This window comes from Micromonas pusilla (genome assembly GCF_000151265.4).
Source record: "Micromonas pusilla CCMP1545 genomic scaffold MICPUCscaffold_17, whole genome shotgun sequence".
In the NCBI taxonomy this organism is placed as follows: Eukaryota; Viridiplantae; Chlorophyta; class Mamiellophyceae; order Mamiellales; family Mamiellaceae; genus Micromonas; species Micromonas pusilla.
In genome coordinates, this window is record NW_003315898.1 from 622,805 (window position 1) to 640,105 (window position 17,301).

A 17,301-nucleotide genomic window follows, 5' to 3' on the forward strand; every position below is an offset into this window, starting at 1 on the left:
TGAAACAGTTTTTCGATCAACCCGCGCCGCGCGAGCGATTTTCATCGCAGCTCGCGATCAACCCGCGCCGATCAAAATCGGCGGACGAAAAAGCGCAGCCCTCACTCCACGAAAAGTAAAGCCTGAAAGTTTGAACAGAGGACGACGACGGACGTCGCTCCCTCCTCCGCCACACGCGACCGCGCCTCGCGCGTGAAGCCACCGCGCGGACGCGTCGCGCGCGCGACCGCCGCGAGCGAGCGAGCGAGGAAGCGCGCGAGCGGGGAAGGGACGCGCCGCGCGCGAGAGATCCTCTCTCGGTTCAAACCGAATAGGGGGGGCGCCGCTCGGTGACGCGTTTGAACGACGAAACCCTCGTCCGATGGCGTCGTCGGCGACGTTCGGCGCGCGATGCGCGACGCCCGCGCGCCTCGCGGCGGGATCGGCGCGCCATCCTCGACGCGCGCACCGCGCGTCGCGCGCCTCGACGACGCGCGCGCAGGCCGGGGTCGAGCCGCACAACCACCGCGGAGACACCGCGAGATCGCCCGCGCGCGACCCGAGGGTGGACATCATCGGCAAGCCGTCGGAGCGCTCGCCGCTCGCGCCGTCGCCGCCGTCGTCGCCCGCGCGCCCGCGCGGCGCGTCCGCGCCGTCGCCGTCGCCGCCGGCGACGGCGGCGGCGATGAAGAAGCCCGGAGCCTCCTCCTCGTCGTCGTCCGCGCGAGGGGCGAGCGCGGATCTCGGACCGAACACGCCGCGGCGCTACCAGCGCACGTCGTGGTACGGCGCGGTGCCCCTCGGCGCGGGCGTGCGCTCGAACGTCACCGCGAGGCGTCGACGACTGGCGGCAGCCGCGGAAGCCGGCGGAATCGACGGCGGCTCGCTCGGGTCGTCCAACCCTGCGGTCGTGAAGGCCGCGACCGCGGGGCACGCGCCGCTCCCCGCGATGAAGAAGCCGTTCAAGGAGCCGGCGAGCGGCGACGGCGGCGACTCGCTCGACCTCCCGAGGCAGACGAGCGTCGACGCGGTCGCGAAGAAAAAAGACGACGACGACGCGAAAACGAAAGCCGCGAGCGACGACGACAAGAGCGCGGGCGCGGCGCACCTGACGCGCCTCCTCCGCACGCCCCTCAGCGGCGGCGTCTTGAACTCGATGAAAGACGCGGACCTCCCGACGGTCGCGGTCGCGGCGAGGAACCTCATGGAGCTCGCGGACTACGCGGATCTGTCCACCATAATGAGCAACATGAATCACCGCAGGTGCGATTTGATTTCCTCACACCGGTCGCCGTACGACCGCGTCGGCGTGGTGAACGCCGATCCTTAAGGACTTCACTTCCCGTCGTCTCTCTCCGCCCATCAAGGGCCCCTCGCTTTCGAACCTCACCCACCCACGACGCCTTTCAACTCCGCTTCTGACGCCTGCCTGCCTTTCAACTCCACCCCGATATCAATCATCGCTTCGCTCAGAACCGGATACCCGTTCGCGTCGACGGTGGACTTCGCCACCGACGCGGACGGCCACCCGATCTTCTGCCTGACCCCGCTCGCGATGCACACGAGGAACTTGGCGTACAACACGCGCGCGAGTCTTACGGTGAAGATGAACGGCTGGGGCGGTCTCGCGAACGCGCGCGTGACAATCTTCGGCGACGTCACGCGGCTCCCCGCGGAGCACCAGGCGGCGGCGAACGAGATCTTCAAGGCGAAGTACGAGGCGAGGAAAGAAGAGGTGGATCTCCAGGACCGCTGGGGCGATTACACGTTCTACAGGATGAACGACGTCATCGACGTGTACTTCGTCGGAGGGTTCGGGACGTTGAACTGGGTCAATCTCGCGGAGTACAAGAGCGCGAAGCCGGATAAGATCGTGACGCCGTCGGCGGGGAGCTCAGGCGCGTTCGTATTCACACACTGGTTCCCATACGACCGCGTTCGCGTGGTGAACGCCGATCCTTAAGGACTTGTCTTCCCGGCGTTCGTCTCTCTCCGCCCATCAGGGTCCCTCGCTTTCAATCCCGACACACCGGTCTCGACGCCTTTCAACTCCGCTTCTGACGCCTTTCAACTCCGCTTCTGACGCCTTTGAACTCCACCCCGATATCATCATCGCTTCGTATGGACCCTCGACCCTCAGTGCTCGACGTCCTCGCCGAACTCAACACCAAGTACGGCGCGCGGCTCGCGCAGAGCGGCGCGGTGCAGGCTGGCGCGGCGTTCAACGAGCCCCTCGACGGACGTGCGATTCCGCGCGTGGACGACCTGTGGATAATCTCGATCGATAAGAGGGGCGTCGACGTCCGCGTGCGCGTCGACGGCGTGTCGCAGGTGCGAAGGCTGTCGTGGAACGGGTGCGTGGAGACGTACGCCGACGCGTGCGGCGCGGTGGAGGCGATCATCGACGGGCGGAGCTGGGACGGGGGGGAGAATCCGAGCGAGGAGTGCGACGTGCGCGAGAAGAAGCCACGGTCGTGAGGAAGGGGAGGAGACGAGCGAGAGAGAGGAGAGAGAGGAGAAGAGAAGAGAGGCGAGTCGCTCGCTCGCTCGACGTGTAAAACGCAAACCAAACCGACGCAATCAAATCAACATCAGTCGTCTAAAGAAGACTTGGTTCGTTCCCTCGAGTCGAGTGAAAGAAAATCAGGTTGAGTGGGAACGAGCACGGAAACGCGGCGGTGTCGAGAACACCAAAACGCGGTGTTCAGAACACCGAAACGCGGTGTCGAGAACACCGAAACGCGGTGTTCAAAACACCAAACAAAACGCGGTGTGGAAGAAAAAACACGAACAACAACCAAAAAAATTAGCAAACTTTTATTTAAGCAAACTTTTAACCAAAACTTCAGACGAGTCAATTCTCGTAGGTGTCTAAACCGTAAACAGACCCTCGATTTCGCCGTATAGCGAAAAACTTGTCGTTTTCACCCCGTTTTCCCCGAATAAAGCCACCACGCGGAAAGATTTCTAAATCTTTCGGTGCTAATATTTCCGCGAAATCGACGGTTTATTCAGGGTATAGACATCCCGCTTCGAACCCGTGATTTTTGGTATCGAAGACCGGTGACCGACCGCGATGAAAAAACAAACCACCGCACCGACCGGAACCCGAAATCGATCGGGCGCAAATGGCTCTCGAGAGGCCACGTCGACGATTTCGCACGCGCGTACTACGCGAAAACTACTCTTCCGTACGACGCCGCAGTCTCGTTTCCGCGTCGCTCGACCGACCGGGCTGACCCAAGAAACGACAGTTGTTTACCTCCGGTGCGTTTCCGCTGCAGACATCACAACGCACATCGCGCAGACCGCACGCACACGTCAAACACCATGTGCATCGCTCCGCATACCCCGACCACCGCCACAGCGCCGCTCGCGTCCTTCGCGGTCGTCGCGCCGCCGAAGCGCATCGACGCGCACGTCGACGACGCGCGGTGCGTCCCAGTCCCGACTCGCGCGCTCGACGCGGGAATATAAACGAGAAAATCCGATCGCGGTGACGTCGACGACGCGGCGCGACGCGCGACGCGCCCGCGGCGCGTCTTCGACGCCGCCGCCGCGCGATTCGCGTCGACGGCGCGTCGTCGACGTCGCCGCGACGCGACGCGCGCTCGAATCGCGACGCGCGACGCGCCGAGCGCATCGTTTCCGTCGACGCGTCGACGTCGTTTTCCCCGCGTGCGTGCTGCTTCCCCGGTCCTTCTCATCGCTCGTCGTATCGCTGACGGACTCCGCCCCCACCCCGCCCCCAATCCTCCACAGATTCGTCGCGAACGCGCTCATCGCGTCCACGAAGCTCGCGCCGACGCGCGTCGCGACGACGCGCGGCGGCGCGCTCGTCGTCCTCGCCGAGTCGCGCGGTCTCCAGATCGTCGAGCGCGACGGCCTCGTCCTCGCGATGGTGTCGTCGACGCTCACCGCGACCGACCTCCTCGCCGCGTACGACGCGACGGACGCGCCGACGGTCAGCACGGGCGCGCGCGTCAACGCGGTGCGCGAGGCGCTCGGCGAGCTGCACGTCGCGCGCGGCGCGTTCGCGGTCGTCGCGTACGACGCCGACGCCGGGCGCGTGCTCGCCGCGCGCACGGCGAACGCGGCAGAGATCTCGTACGGGTTCGCCGCGGACGGCTCGCTCGTCGTCGCGAGCGGAATCTCGTCCGACGCGCTCGGAGTCGCGCAGCCGGGGCTCGAGATGACGCGCCTCCCGAGCGGGCGGTTCGTGTTCGGGCACCGGTACGTCAAGCCGATCGAGTTCACGAGCTTCTGGGCCTCCGCGCGCGCGAACCGATCGGGCGCGAACGCGCGCGCCGCGCCGGCGTCGGCGGATTTTCGCGAGATCGACGCGCCGACGGCGAAGGCGCCGCGCGCGGGGACGACTGACCGCGTCGGTTCTCTCCTCGCGCCGCGCGGCGGCGAAAACGCGCCGAGCGACGCCGCGGCGAGCTGGATGAGGCGAAGCGGCAGCGCGGCGAGGCTGGACGCGCTCGTCGAGGCGAAGACGAGCGCGGGCGCTTACATGCCGCCGGCGTTGCGTCGCGTAGCCGCGGAGAAGGAAGCCGCGAAAGCCGCCGCCGCCGCCGCCGCCGCCGCCGCCGAAGCGCCGAAAACGCCCTCGTCCAACGGCGCGGTCTCCCCGCGCACGGCCGCGAAGAACATCGACGCGCAGGTCGCCGCCGCCATCGCGACCGAGGACGCGCTCGTGGACTCGCTCAAGACGGCGTTTTACGCCGCCGTCGAATCCGTGTCGAGGCGCAACTCGCTCGACGCTCGGCGCGACTCGCTCGACAAGTCGTCGCTCGCGGCTGTCGCCCGCGAGCGCCGCGTCTCCACGGACGCGCGACCGGCCGCGCTCTCGAGGCTGTCGCTGGACAACTCGTCGTGGGAGCGCGCGCTGAGCGCGACGCGGAGCATGGACCGGTGCGGGAGGAACTCGATGGAGGTGAGCGCGCGGTCGCGGGGGGGGTCCGTCGACGTTCGCGCGTCGATGGAGGTGACGAGGCCGGCGAGCCTCCTCGCGTGATGGAGGGAGGGAGGACAATTTATTTTTTCCGCGCCAGAGAGCGAACGACGCCGTTCCGTCCTCTCGCGCTACGCTGTACGCATACGCACGCGACACACGCGAACGCACGCTGTAACAACACGCACGCACGCACGCACGCTAACTCTAGCTTGATTTTAATTTGAGAAAAAAAAATCTCAACGCACGCGCGACGCTCGCTCCCGCGGTACTCTTCTTCCCTCTCTCCGCTGCTACGCCTCCTTCCGCGAACGCACGCCCAAGTGGACCGCCACGCGCGCCTCCTCCTCCTCCTCCCCCCCGCCGCCGCTCGCGTCGATCCTGAAGTCGTCGGTGTACTCCCTCAACTGCGCGAGGAATTCGTCCGACGCGCGCGCCTCTCCTCGGACGAGCGGCACCTTAGGTCGATCCTCGCTCCGGACCTCGCCGACGTAGAAATGCTTCAGGTATAGAAAACTCTCTCGGCTGCTGTGATACAGCTCGAAGTGCCGCGCGGCCTCGGCGTCGAGCGACTGCGCGGGGATGATGCGGTCGCCGCCGGGATGCTCGGGGAGCCAACGCTTCACGTCTGACGACCGATGCGGGGGGCATCGATGAGCGCGTCTTTCGGTCAGTTGAAAGGGGGCGTGTCGCGATCAAAACAATTGTTGAAAACGAGGGACTACGCGTACTCGTGAATGAAAACCGGGTAACGTTCGCAAGACAGGACGAGGACGAACGCACCCAAGACCATGCCGTCGATCACGATCCACACGCCTCCGTTCGCGTTGTGTCTCTTCACGTCCTCCCACGCGTGCACGCGGACTCGCGCCTCGTGCGCGCCGAGTCTCCGCTCGCACGCGTCTTGTAACTCTCGGAGTCCGAGCGTTATGGACGCCGCGAGGAGGTCCTCGGTGACGCGGATGTCGTGCTCCGGAAGAGCCGCGCCGAGCTCGCGCGCCTCGAGCCACGCCAACGTCTTGTCGAACGCGCCGCAGTCCACGTCGACCGTCGCTGACGGCGGCTCGGACGGATTCGAGCTCGAGCTCGGCGTTGGCGTTGGCGTTGGATTTGGATTTGGATCCTCCCGCGGCGACCCGGACGGATCGGTCGACGCGTCCGCGCCGCCGCCGCCGTCGCGTTCGCCGCCGCGTTCTTCGCGTTCCCATCGCGCCAGTTTCCCCGAACTCAGGGTCGTTCCATACGAGCGAACGTCGGGGTGGAGTTGAAAGGCGTCAGAAGCGGAGTTGAAAGGCGCCGAGGTGTGTCGGGATTGAAAGCGAGGGATGGGCGGAGAGAGACGCCGGGAAAAGTCCTTAAGAAACGGCGTTCACCACGCGTGCGCGGTCGTATGGGGACCAGTGTACGAGTAAGGAGAACGCACCTCACCGCGGGCCCGTCCGCTCCCGCGTCTCGTATCGCTCGCGTCAGCGCGATGCACGGCCGAAGAAGCCGTCGGTGCACCGGGAACGTCTCGCCGTCGCTCGTGGTCACGCGCACGACCTCTCTCGCGAGCGCCGCCTCCGCGGCGACCGAGTCCCTCGCGCGCGTCTTCGAGTTGGCGACGACTAAGCCCCCGCCTCGCGTGACCACGTCGTCGCGCTCGCCGTCGCCCTCCGCGTGCACGATGAACGTCGTGCGCTCGCGCGCGACGCCGCGGAAGCAGTGGTACCCCAGCGTCGTCGCCGCGGCGGTCGCGGGGAGGGTGTTCACGGACACGACTCGCGCGCGCATCGGAGGGAACGCGTCGTCGTCGCCGCCGCCGCCGCCGCCGTCGATCATGATAATCTCGCCCGCGCACACCCATCGGTCTCGCAGTCGCGCGGAGAGGTGCGCGGCGACGGCGTCGCCGTCGACGTCGACGAGCGCGTCGTCGTCGTCGTCGTCGTCGGTGTCTTCCTCGTCGTCGTTCTCCTCCTCCTCCCCCTCCTCCTCGCCGCCGCCGCCGCCGCCGCCGCCGTTCCCCCCGCGTCCCCTCCTCCCTCCTCCTCCTCTCAGCAGCCTCAGCTCGATCTCCGCGTCCGCGAGCGCGTGCTTCTCCTCGTCCTCCACGACGTGCGGCGCGAACGTCGCCTCCTGGTCCTCCGCGACGTGCAGGTTATACCGCGTCTCCAGCTCCAGCGCGCACCTCCCCGGCGGCACGCGATCGCATCCGACCGCGCGGACGACGCAGTCGCTGCCGCCTTGCAGCGTCAGCAGGACGACGCGCCCGCGGCCGTCGCGCGCGTCGACGCCGTGACGCGCGAGGAGCGGGTTCGAGGGATGCAGGAGCGCGAACCCGGCGGGAGGAGGCGGCGGCGCGGATGAGGAGGAGGAGGAGGAGGACGGGGGGGAGGCGTCTCGCATCAAGTCCTCGGCGGCGATCACCACGCACGGCGTCGCGCCCGCGGCCGCGCGCGTCGCCTTCTTGTTCACGTACGTCCCGTCCTGCTCCGCGGGCGTCGCCGCGACGCCCGCGAGCGAGTTCGGCCCGCGCGCGAGCTTGAAGTTCACCATCGCGAGCGACGACGAGAAGGTCGGGGCCGGCGCGCGCGTCCGACTGACGACGACGCGATGAAAGGCGTCGACGTTAATGTTGTTAGATCCGCGGCTACGCTACGACCGCGACCCATCACCCCCCCGCTCGTCGTCCCCTCCTCCGCCTCCTCCCTTCTCGCCGCTCCCGTCCCGCGCCGTCCACCCGTCGTCGACCCAGTCCGCGCCCGCGACGCCGCGGACGCCGATCACGTCGCGCAAGACGCCGTACGCGCCTCCCATCACCGCGCGCTCGGCGTCGCCCGACGCGCGCTCCCTCGTCCCCGCCTGCCGCGCGCCCTTGTGCGCGCGGTCGTCCCTTCGCCGCGCCGCGCTATCGCGCAGACTCATCAGGTGGTACAGGAGCTCGCCCTCGGGCCCGCGCGCGTTCGCGCCCGCGCGCTTGAGGAACGTCAGCGCGAGCATCCCTCGCGCGAGCGCGGACGCGCGCGTCGACGACGACGACGACGACGGACGCGGGCGCAGCGCGAACGCGGCTCGCGTCTCGTCCAGAAGCGCGAGCTTGACGCGATGCCGCGGGTGCGCGCGCAGGACGCGCAAGAAGCGGCGGTACAGCGCGGTCGCCGCCGCCGCGTGCGTCATGGCGACGCGACGAAACGCCGCCGCGTGCGGCGCGCGCGGAGGTGTGAGGAGACGGGACGGAATCCAAACGATGAAGAAGCATAACCAGACCGCGGCGGCCGACTTCGACGACGACCAGACGGCGACGCGATACGATACGATGTCGTCGTCGTCACAAAAAAATGTACGCGCGCGCTCGCATCGCGCTGCTATGCCCTCGCCCGCGCGACCGTCGCCGCCGCTCGCCGCGTCGACCGCCTCGCTCCTCCTTCGTCCTCGTCACCGCTCCGCGGCGGCGGCGGCGGGATCTTTCTCGCTCAGATCCAACGTCTTCCCCGTGATCCGCGTGTACATGTCCAGGACGTCCAGCACCGTGCTCTCGAAGTGCGTCGTCGCGTCGTACCCCGCGCTTATGAAGCACCCGTCCTCCTTGCCGTCCGCGATCGGCGTCATGACGTCCGTGACGTTGATGAACTTCTCGTCGATGTGACCTGAGTTCAGTTCCGCGCGAGGCGACGTCGGGGCGGAGTTGAAAGGCGTCAGTTGTTGGAGTTGAAAGGCGTCGAGGAGCGTCGGGATGGATTGAAACCGAGGGGCGGGCGGAGAGAAACGAAACGAACGCCGGGCGAAGAAAGTCCTTAAGAAATGAAGTTCACCACGCCAACGGCGTCGTATGGGGACCAGTGCGAACGAATAAAACAAACGGGGACGCGCCGAGCAGCGCCAGCCCGGGCTCGATCTCCAGGTGCGGGTTCGCCGTCTCCACCGTCGTCGACACGAACGCCAGGTACTTCCCCTTCGCGCACACGTTGTGCGCCCACGAGCACCCGAACACGTACATGTCGCTCTGCCGCCCCGTCTGCGCCTGCGGCAAGATGATCTGGACCGAGTGCGCGTCGCCGCAGTTGGGTATCGGGTGCGACAAGATGCAAATCGCGCGCACGACGCGACCGATCCGTCGCGTCTTTCCCGGGAAGTAGCTCGGGTCCCCCACGACGAACTTCGCGCGCGCGCTCTCCCCCTCGGACGTGACCCCGGTCGCGCGCTTCGTCTCCGGGTCGTACGTCACCTCCACGTCCGGTTTCGCGAGCATGTACGTTCCGCCGTACACCGCGGAGAGCCGCGCGAATCCCTGCGGGAGCTCGCCTAACCCGTAGAGCGGGTAGATGTACGGGCTTCCCGTGTTGAAGCGCGCGAGGGACTCCTCGTACAGCTTGACCGCCTTCACCATCTTAAGCGCGGGGCGGTCGAGGTACGCGTCGTCGACGTTGAGCGCGAGCGCGTGCCCGATGAACTCCACGGTGCCGTCTTGCAGCCTGAGGGTCGTCGGGGTGGAGTTCAAAGGCGTCAGAAGCTCAGTTGAAAGGCGTCGAGGGCGGGGATTGAAAGCGAGGGACCCTGGGCGGAGAGATGCGCCGGGAAAAGTCCTTAAGGATCGGCGTTCACCACGCCGACGCGGTCGTATGGGAACCAGTGTGAGATAGAACGCACCCGAACTTCGCGAAGAGCTCGCGAGAGGTCATCACGTTGAGATTATGCCCCTTGGTCGTGTCCGGCTTGGTCTCGTCGTAGTCCTGGACGTACATGAAGAAACTCCGCGCTCTTCGCTTCTCGAACATCCCCATGAGCGAAGACTTGAGCGCGTCCATGTCCGTCGCGGGCACCTTGTACGTCTTCCCGCCCTTCACCACGTACGACCCGTCCACGGCTTTGAACTACAGGGTCGAGGGTCCATACGAGCGAACGTCGGGGTGGAGTTCATAGGCGTCAGAAGCGGAGTTTAAAGGCGTCGAGGTGTGTCGGGATTGAAAGCGAGGGACCCTGGGCGGAGAGATGCGCCGGGAAATAAAGTCCTTAAGGAACGGCGTTCACCACGCCGACGGGGTCGCATGGGAACCAGTGTGAAGGAGAACGCGCCTGCAGGTAGTTGTGCACGCTCGTGTGCACGAGCGTCCGCACGAGCAGGCCGTTGCCCATCATGAACTTCGGGACCATGTCGAACGCCCAGTCCTGCCACCGCCCGTAGTGCGTCGGCTCCGGCTCCCCCGGGCGGAACTTCTCCCACAGCTGGCGGAGGTTCAGCGACGCGGACTCGCCGCCGTAGTAGGAGTTTCGGTCCATGTGTAAGATCTTCATGCCCTCCACGCTGAGGAGGCCCGCGAGGAGGCACTCCTTCAGCCCGGTGCCGAGGATGATCGCGTCGTAGTCTTGGTCCATGGCGCGCGGCGCCGGGTGCGGAATTCCGGAGCGGAGCGGAGCGAGCGGTCCTCGCGGGTCCGTGCGCGTTCGAGGCGCCGCGCGCTGCCCTGCAGTGATCTCGCGGCGCGCGCGTCGCTCGTTATTCCCCTTTCCGTCTCGTGCTCAGGTGCGTTCTATACAAAGTTTTTCACCCATCGCCCGGTTTCAACGTTTGATCGCTTCCCCTTTCAACTGACCGGTGAACTTTTTTTGTATTGAATGGCCTTCATCGTCGTGCGCACGAACTCGGGCGTAACAGCTCGCGGATCTGAAGACACTACTCCTCGCCCGCGCCGCGCCCCTCCTCGCCGCGCTTGCGCGATGGCGGGCTCGCTCGGGTACGCCGAGCGCCTGTCCTGGCGCGACGACCTCGGCGGTCAGCTCGGGGACCCGGAGCTCTCGGAGGCGGACGGCGCGTCGCTGGACGGCAAGGTGCGCGCGCTGATCGAGCTCGTGAAGAACGCGCGATCCAGGGGTGGCGCGATCGTGCACACGGGCGCGGGGATATCCACCTCGACGGGCATCCCAGACTTCCGAGGACCGAACGGGATATGGACCGCGCAGAGGAACGGCGGCGCGATCCCGAAGGCGTCGTGCGCCTTCTTCCTCGCGCGCCCGAGCGCGACGCACATGGCGCTCGTGGCGCTGCGCGAGGCGGGGTACGTCCGGTTTCTCGTCTCGTGCAACGTCGACTGCTTGCACCTGCGGAGCGGGTACCCTCGCGAGTGCCTCGCGGAGCTGCACGGGAACTGCTTCGCGGAGCGGTGCGAGAGGTGCGAGAGGGAGTACGTGCGCGACTTCGAGATGCCGAGCGTGGGGTTCAAGCGCACGGGGCGCGCGTGCGGCGAGGCGGGATGCGGCGGCCGCCTCAGAGACCAGGTGTTGGATTGGGAAGACGCGCTTCCGCCTAAAGAGCTGAAGCTCGCGGAGAAACACTCCAGAGACGCGCCGCTCGCGCTCGTGCTCGGGAGCTCGCTGCAGATCACGCCGTCGTGCGACTTGCCGCTGAAGACGGTGCGGGCGGGGGGCGACCTCGTCATCGTGAACTTGCAGGCGACGCCGAAAGACAAGAAAGCCTCAGGCGCGTTCTAGTATCGCACTGGTCCCCATACGACCGCGTCGGCGCGGTGAACGCCGATCCTTAAGGACTTTCTCTCCCGGCGCATCTCTCCGCCCATCATCCCTCGCTCACAATCCCGACACACCTCGGCGCCTTTCAACTCCTACTGACGCCTTTGAACTCCACCCCGACGTCGCCTCGTATGGAACGACCCTCATCAGTCGTGATTCGCGAAAAGTGCGACGAAGTCGTGAGACGCGTGTGCCGCGGGCTCGGGGTCGCGATACCGGACTACGTTCGCGAGGACGTCGTCGTCGCGACGGTCGAGCTGAAGAACGAGACGAAGAGCCACGTGGACTTCGTCTTCAAGCTGTCCGGCGCGCACGGGTTCGGGTGTCCCACGCCGTGGCTGAGAGCGGCGAAGGTGGTGTTTTTGGACGACGCGGTGGATGAAAAAAAGAGCGTCGAGGGGAGGTGCGTTCTGTACACTGGTCCCCATACGACCGCGTTGGCGTGGTGAACGCCGTTTCTTAAGGACTTTTGCCGTCGTCTCTCTCCGCCCACCCCTCGGTTTCAATCCCTGACCGCGACGCCTTTAAACTCCGCTTCTGACGCCTTTCAACTCCACCCCGACGTGAAAAAAGGAGCGTCGCGGGCGCGCCGTCGACCGCGAAGCCGTGCGTCTCCGAGGGCGGGCCGTACAAGTGGAAGCGACGGTGGAAGTTCGCGGAAGGTAAACCCCGCGTCATCACGGCGCGCGTCGAGCTGACGTTCGCGGAAGGGTGCGACGTGCGCGAGAAAACGTTCTACCACCGCGCGTACCCGGACGGAGACGCGACGCGCAGTCGGGCGTACGCGTTCGAGACGATGCGGGTGAAGCACGACGCGGGTGAAGACGTCGAAGGCGAGCGGCGAGAGCGCGAGGAGAAACTACTGAAACGCGAGCGGTGCGAGGTTGAGGCGGCGGCGATCGTCGGACGCAAAATGCGGAAAAGGTTCGACGACGGCGTAGACTACGTCGGCGAGGTGACGTCTTACGACCCGGAGACGGGATACTTTCACGTCGAGTACGAGGACGGGGACTCCGAGGATCTCGACGACGACGAGCTGCGGCCGCTCTTCCTCGAGCGGCAACAGCACGTCGAGCGCTGTCAGGAGGTGAACTAGAAGACGACGACGAGCGCGGAAGAGTTGGTCCCTCGTAGCTCGCGTCGTGCGTACGTGTGCTGTAGCGTAGTCGTAGTCGTCGGAATCGTATCGTATCGTTCGTTCGTTCTCGCGTCGTTCGCCGTCGTCGTCTCCCTCCGCTCGGCTCAGGTGCGTTCTATACACTGGTTCCCATACGACCGCGTTGGCGTGGTGAACGCCGATCCTTAAGGACTTTGCCCGGCGCATCTCTCCGCCCAGGGTCCCTCGCTTTCAATCACCGTCCTCGACGCCTTTCAACGCCAACTGACGCCTTTCAACTCCACCCCGACGTTCGCTCGTATAGAACGGCCCTCAGAACCGAGCCTCCGGCCCGATCCCAGCCTTCCCGCCGTCGTCGTTCCCGTCGCGCGTCATCGGCAGGATCGCTCTCCCGACGGCTTCTTCGTCCTTCCACCCCTCCTCCTCCTCCTCCTCCTCCTCCTCGCGGCGGCGGCCACCGCCGCGGATCCAACGCGGCCGCGCCTCAGGCGGCGACCCGCTCGCGCCGCCGCCGCCGCCGCCGCCGCTCGCGCCTCGATCGTGATCCTCCAGAGGGAGGTAGTCCTTCATGATCGCGCGGACTTCGCCGTCGATATGCGATCGGAGCTTCCACTGATACGCGCCGTACCCCGCGCCGCCGACGACGAGGAGGACGAGCGCCATCGCGAAGAAGATCGTCCCGCCGCCGACGCCGCCGCCGCCCCCGCCGCGGACGCCGCCTCCCGGGAGCTTACACTTCTGCCCGTCCTTCTGCAGGGCGTACCCTTCGATGCACGCGCACGAGTGCCCGCCGGGACGCGCGACGCATCGTTGGTCGCACCCGCCGTTGTCGCCGCTCTCGAGGCACTGCGACGGGGGTGATTCCAGAGCGCGGACGAGGCGCGTCGGTCAGTCGAGAGGGGGAGGGGGGGGGCGGGGTGAACGCGGAGCGCACCTCGTCGATCAACACGCACGAGAACCCGCCGACGAGCTTGTATCCGGCGTCGCACGCGCACGCGTGCCCGCCGACCTCGTTCGCGCACGTCTGCTCGCAGTCGTTCAACGACGGGTCGTCGCACTCGTCGACGTCCTCGCACGTCGCGCCGTCGCCTTTGAACCCGGGCGGGCAGACGCACTCGTATCCTCTGCGGGGGGGAAAAAAAGTGCGAAAAACGTTCAGCGTCGGTCGGTTGAAAGGCGACGCGCGCGATCAAACATACATTGAAACCGAGCGGTGGGCGACACCTGAACGTGTCTCGACACGCGGAGAAGTTTTTCCCCGACGCCGGGTCGGCGTAGTGCCAGCACCCCGCGTTCCCCGGGGCCTCGCACTCGTTCGTCTCCATCCCGCGCGCGAGGCACACCGCGGGCTCCGTGGTCTCGCGGTACCCGGCGCAGATCGCTCTCAGCGCGTCCGCGCCGGTCAGCCGACCGCGGTACTGATCGAGGTTGATCACGACGGTCGGCATCAGCACGATGGCGCCGCGGCCGCTGTCGTCGAGGTCGTCCTGAAGCCTCAGCTCGAGCTCCATCGTCGGGTTATCCGCGTCCGCGTCGACGTCCCCGACGCACTTTTCCACGCGGTCGACGAATGCCTCGGACAAGCCGTGCCCGGCCATGACTCTCGCGGAGCACTCTCTGTTAAACTGTCCCGCGGTCATCTTGCACTCCGCGTTGTGACGCGTCGCGTACGTCCACCACAGCCACGGCGCGGGCGACGGCGGCGACGATGCGTTGGTGGTTGTCCCTTCGCCGTTTAGAGTCACGTTGCGGTTTAACTCTTTGTGCAGGCACAGCTGCCGAAGGTTCTCCCGCGCGACGTGCGTGCCGTTGTACCCGTGCTTCCTCACCGCCGCGACCGTCGCGGCGTCGACGTCCACGCCCGAGATCGGGTCCGGGGCGCAATACCGCCCTTTGTTGATGCAGAGCCTATCGCAGTCGCTCTCTTCGACGGAATCTTTGCGACACGCCCACGTGATGAAGTGCGGCGAGAACGAAGCCGCGCCGGACTTCTCGAGCTTCGCCGCGGGCGTCGCCATCTCGTTTATGAACGCCTCCAAGCGCGCGCACACGCGACCGCAGACCTGGTTCGTGCTGTGCCACAGCTCCCACTCCACGCGCGCGTCCGGGGACGCGATGCTGTCGCTCCAGTCCAGCGCGACGAGCGGGACCTGGTTTTTGGCGACGATCGCCTCTCGCAACGCGTCGCCCACTGACAGGAGGGTCGTTCAATACAAAAATATGATAGTTCATCGGTCACTCGAAAGGGGACGCGATCAAATGTTGAAACCGGGCGATGGGTGAAAAACGAAACGTTTGTAGCCCTATAGAACGCACCCGACTTGGTCACCAGCGCGGACGGGATCGTCACGCGCTCCGCGAGCTCCGCGATCTCGCTCGACGCGCCGTCGTCCGCGGCGTCCGGCTGCGCCATCGTGACGAGCCCTTCGTCGACGTCGTCCGCGACGATGACCGCGTTCGCGCCCGCCTGCTGCGCGCGCCACGCCTTCTCGACGAAAAAACACTCGCCGCGGTCGACGAGGACGACGGTGCTGTGGCCGACGCCGGTGGCGCGGGAGACGTTCGAGAACGCGCCGCACCCGAGCGCGTTGGAGGCGTCGTACGTCACCTCGCCGATGATCTTCGCGCCGTAGTTCGGGACTGCGGGGAGGGAGGGACGATTGATGACGCGTTGGAGAAGGCGAGAGGGCGGCGGGTCTTGTCGCGGCGGTCGCGCGTCGCGCGGTCGCCGTAACCGCCGACGACGCACCTCCGAAGTCGCCGATCGCGGAGTCGAACGACCCTTTGATCGAATCCGGCTCGATGATCTGCAAGTTCGCCTTCTCGACGACGAACGACGCGGCTTCGGCGACGCGCGGCGCGGGGAGGACGGCGAAGGTGAGGAGGAGGAGGAGGACCGCCCCTTGCGGGGGCGCGGCGCGTACGCGGCGCGGCGCGGTCGACGCGGCTCGTCGACGCGACGGCGACGACGGCGACGACGACGACGGCGACGACGCCGCCGCCGAGGGAGAGGAGGAGGCGCGCGGTCGCATGGCGAAGGTTGGTCGCGACGCGCGCGGCGGGGGAGTGCGACGGCGCGCGCGTCGTCGTGGTTCGTCCGAGGTATCGCGGCGTTTCCGTTTCCGAGAAAACCGACAGAACGAGAAGAACCAATTAACCAAACAGCAGAACCAAACGGAGCGGCACAAACATGACGATAAAAGAGAGCGTCGCTCTCGCGTTGGAATACCTTACAACACCCACCCTTCCTCCTCCCCCTCCTCCTCCTCCTCCTCCTCCTCGCTTCCTTCCTCACTTCCTCTTCCTCGTCGACGCCCTCGTCCCGCCGCGCGCGGGCGACGTCGCCGTCGCGTCCGCCCTCCCGAAAGGCCCCGGCGCGTTCGCCGCCTCGACCCCCGGGGGCGTGTTCCCCGTCCCCCCGAGCGCGTGCAGCAGCAAATTCAGCTCCGATTGCGTAAAGTTGGGCGTCGTCGGGCGGTCGCTCCCGCCCGCCGTGACCGCCGCGCCTCCCTCGGTCGTCGTCAATCGCGGCGAGCCGCTCGGCGACGCCGTCGGCGACCCGGAGAGCTTCTCCGTGAGGAGTTTCCGGAGCAACGCGCTGTGTTGCCCGGACCCGCCGGAGGACTCGAGCGGCCGACCGGTCGCGGTCGCGGTCGCGGTCGCCGCGCCCTTCGCTTTCAACGCCTCGCTTTCAACCCCGGTCCCGGACGGCGTCGGCACGAGCGACCCGAGCGCGCCGATCGCGACGCCGTCCGCGCCGCCCCTCGGCGTGACGGATAAGATCCAGTTCATCACCTGATGAGGGCCATTCCATACAAAAACCAAAAGTTCATCGGTCAGTTGAAAGGGACCCGCGCGATCAAGTGTTGAAACCGAGCTACGGGTGAAAAACATCTGTCTAGCAGAACGCGCCTGGGTCATGTCCACCGTGGGCGTCTCGAGGCCCACGTCCGCGGCGGTCGCGGCCGCGTTCCACGCGTCCCGGCCTCGCGTCCTCGCGGTCGCGCCGCCGCCGCCCGCGCTCGCGCCGCCGCCGGCGTTCTCCATGCTCCCGACGCCGGCGGCGTGCGGCGATATCAAATCCTGCACTTGTTTAAGCAACTCGATCTCCATGGCGGTGAACGACCCGGAGGAGATCAGCCCGTGCTCCACCGGCGGCGGGCCCACGGACGACGGCGGGTTTCCGCCGCTCGAAAGAGGGGTGAACCCCGCGCCGGGCTCGGAATCGTCCCCGCGCGGGATCTTCACGCTGAGCTTGGGCCTCCAGTCTCCGCTCGACATGAGGTTCGTCGTCGCCGTCGACGCGGGCGACGACGCGATTCCGCCGCCTCCGCGCGCAACAGCGTGTCTCTTACTCGCGTCCCTCGCGGTGGTGGACCCCGGCGGCCGTCCCGGGCCGCGGCTCGACGGCGACGTCGCGCCGCTCCTCGGCGTCGAACCGCCGCCGCGTTTGCGTTTGCCGCCGCGGGAACCCCCCGGGGAGGGATTCGGATTCGCGCGCTCCTCCTCAGCCTTCTCCGCGAACGAACGTCGGGGTGGAGTTGAAAGGCGTCAGTTGAAGGAGTTGAAAGGCGTCGAGGTGTGTGCGTCGGGATTGAAAGCGAGGGACCCTGGGCGGAGAGAGACGACGGGAGAGAAAGTCCTTAAGAAACGGCGTTCACCAAGCCAACGCGGTCGTACGGGGACCAACCAGTGTGATACTAGAACGCGCCTTCTCCTCCTTCTTCACGAGGACGACGTGGCG

At 66.8% G+C, this 17,301-nt stretch overlaps 8 protein-coding genes across 8 annotated transcripts; 3 read left to right on the plus strand and 5 right to left on the minus strand.

Moving 5' to 3' along the window:
* Positions 1–346: 346 nt before the first annotated feature.
* MICPUCDRAFT_49269 (uncharacterized protein) lies at positions 347–2,561 on the plus strand. The gene is made up of 3 exons (XM_003064414.1): positions 347–1,242; positions 1,546–1,872; positions 2,115–2,561. The coding sequence occupies exons 1-3, from the start codon at positions 362–364 to the stop codon at positions 2,455–2,457; spliced, it is 1,551 nt and encodes a 516-aa protein (XP_003064460.1). The 5' UTR covers positions 347–361; the 3' UTR covers positions 2,458–2,561.
* A 748-nt stretch (positions 2,562–3,309) lies between these two features.
* Positions 3,310–4,999, plus strand: MICPUCDRAFT_43565 (uncharacterized protein; the record flags this gene model as incomplete). Its single annotated transcript, XM_003064415.1, has 2 exons — positions 3,310–3,413; positions 3,742–4,999. 2 exons carry the CDS (start codon positions 3,310–3,312, stop codon positions 4,997–4,999), a joined length of 1,362 nt encoding a protein of 453 aa, XP_003064461.1.
* A 230-nt stretch (positions 5,000–5,229) lies between these two features.
* MICPUCDRAFT_54523 (chromodomain-containing protein) lies at positions 5,230–7,471 on the minus strand (the record flags this gene model as incomplete). The annotated part of the gene is made up of 3 exons (XM_003064582.1): positions 5,230–5,599; positions 5,668–6,162; positions 6,360–7,471. 3 exons carry the CDS (start codon positions 7,469–7,471, stop codon positions 5,230–5,232), a joined length of 1,977 nt encoding a protein of 658 aa, XP_003064628.1.
* A 99-nt stretch (positions 7,472–7,570) lies between these two features.
* Positions 7,571–8,092, minus strand: MICPUCDRAFT_54524 (uncharacterized protein; the record flags this gene model as incomplete). The annotated part of the gene is made up of 1 exon (XM_003064583.1): positions 7,571–8,092. One exon carries the CDS (start codon positions 8,090–8,092, stop codon positions 7,571–7,573), a length of 522 nt encoding a protein of 173 aa, XP_003064629.1.
* Positions 8,093–8,350: 258 nt separating this feature from the next.
* Positions 8,351–10,360, minus strand: MICPUCDRAFT_37124 (uncharacterized protein; the record flags this gene model as incomplete). Its single annotated transcript, XM_003064584.1, has 4 exons — positions 9,989–10,360; positions 9,563–9,786; positions 8,763–9,387; positions 8,351–8,545 (listed from the first exon to the last, which is right to left on the minus strand). The coding sequence occupies exons 1-4, from the start codon at positions 10,286–10,288 to the stop codon at positions 8,351–8,353; spliced, it is 1,344 nt and encodes a 447-aa protein (XP_003064630.1). The 5' UTR covers positions 10,289–10,360.
* A 384-nt stretch (positions 10,361–10,744) lies between these two features.
* MICPUCDRAFT_4850 (histone deacetylase) lies at positions 10,745–11,386 on the plus strand (the record flags this gene model as incomplete). The annotated part of the gene is made up of 1 exon (XM_003064416.1): positions 10,745–11,386. A coding segment is annotated over one exon (642 nt), but the record flags the coding sequence as incomplete, so codon positions are not given.
* Positions 11,387–12,299: 913 nt separating this feature from the next.
* MICPUCDRAFT_43569 (uncharacterized protein) lies at positions 12,300–15,589 on the minus strand (the record flags this gene model as incomplete). Its single annotated transcript, XM_003064585.1, has 6 exons — positions 12,300–12,532; positions 13,031–13,403; positions 13,492–13,681; positions 13,782–14,748; positions 14,874–15,197; positions 15,307–15,589. 6 exons carry the CDS (start codon positions 15,587–15,589, stop codon positions 12,300–12,302), a joined length of 2,370 nt encoding a protein of 789 aa, XP_003064631.1.
* Positions 15,590–15,848: 259 nt separating this feature from the next.
* MICPUCDRAFT_54529 (uncharacterized protein) lies at positions 15,849–16,838 on the minus strand (the record flags this gene model as incomplete). Its single annotated transcript, XM_003064586.1, has 1 exon — positions 15,849–16,838. One exon carries the CDS (start codon positions 16,836–16,838, stop codon positions 15,849–15,851), a length of 990 nt encoding a protein of 329 aa, XP_003064632.1.
* Between the last annotated feature and the right edge of the window lie 463 nt (positions 16,839–17,301).

Bases quoted from the DNA above. Each gene is read 5' to 3' on its own strand.
- MICPUCDRAFT_49269 (XM_003064414.1), top strand. From the start codon at position 362: ATGGCGTCGTCGGCGACGTTCGGCGCGCGATGCGCGACGCCCGCGCGC. The intron at 1,243-1,545 runs GTGCGATTTGAT...GATGCACACGAG, and splicing joins AGCAACATGAATCACCGCAG to GAACTTGGCGTACAACACGC. The intron at 1,873-2,114 runs CTCAGGCGCGTT...GGACCCTCGACC, and splicing joins GTGACGCCGTCGGCGGGGAG to CTCAGTGCTCGACGTCCTCG.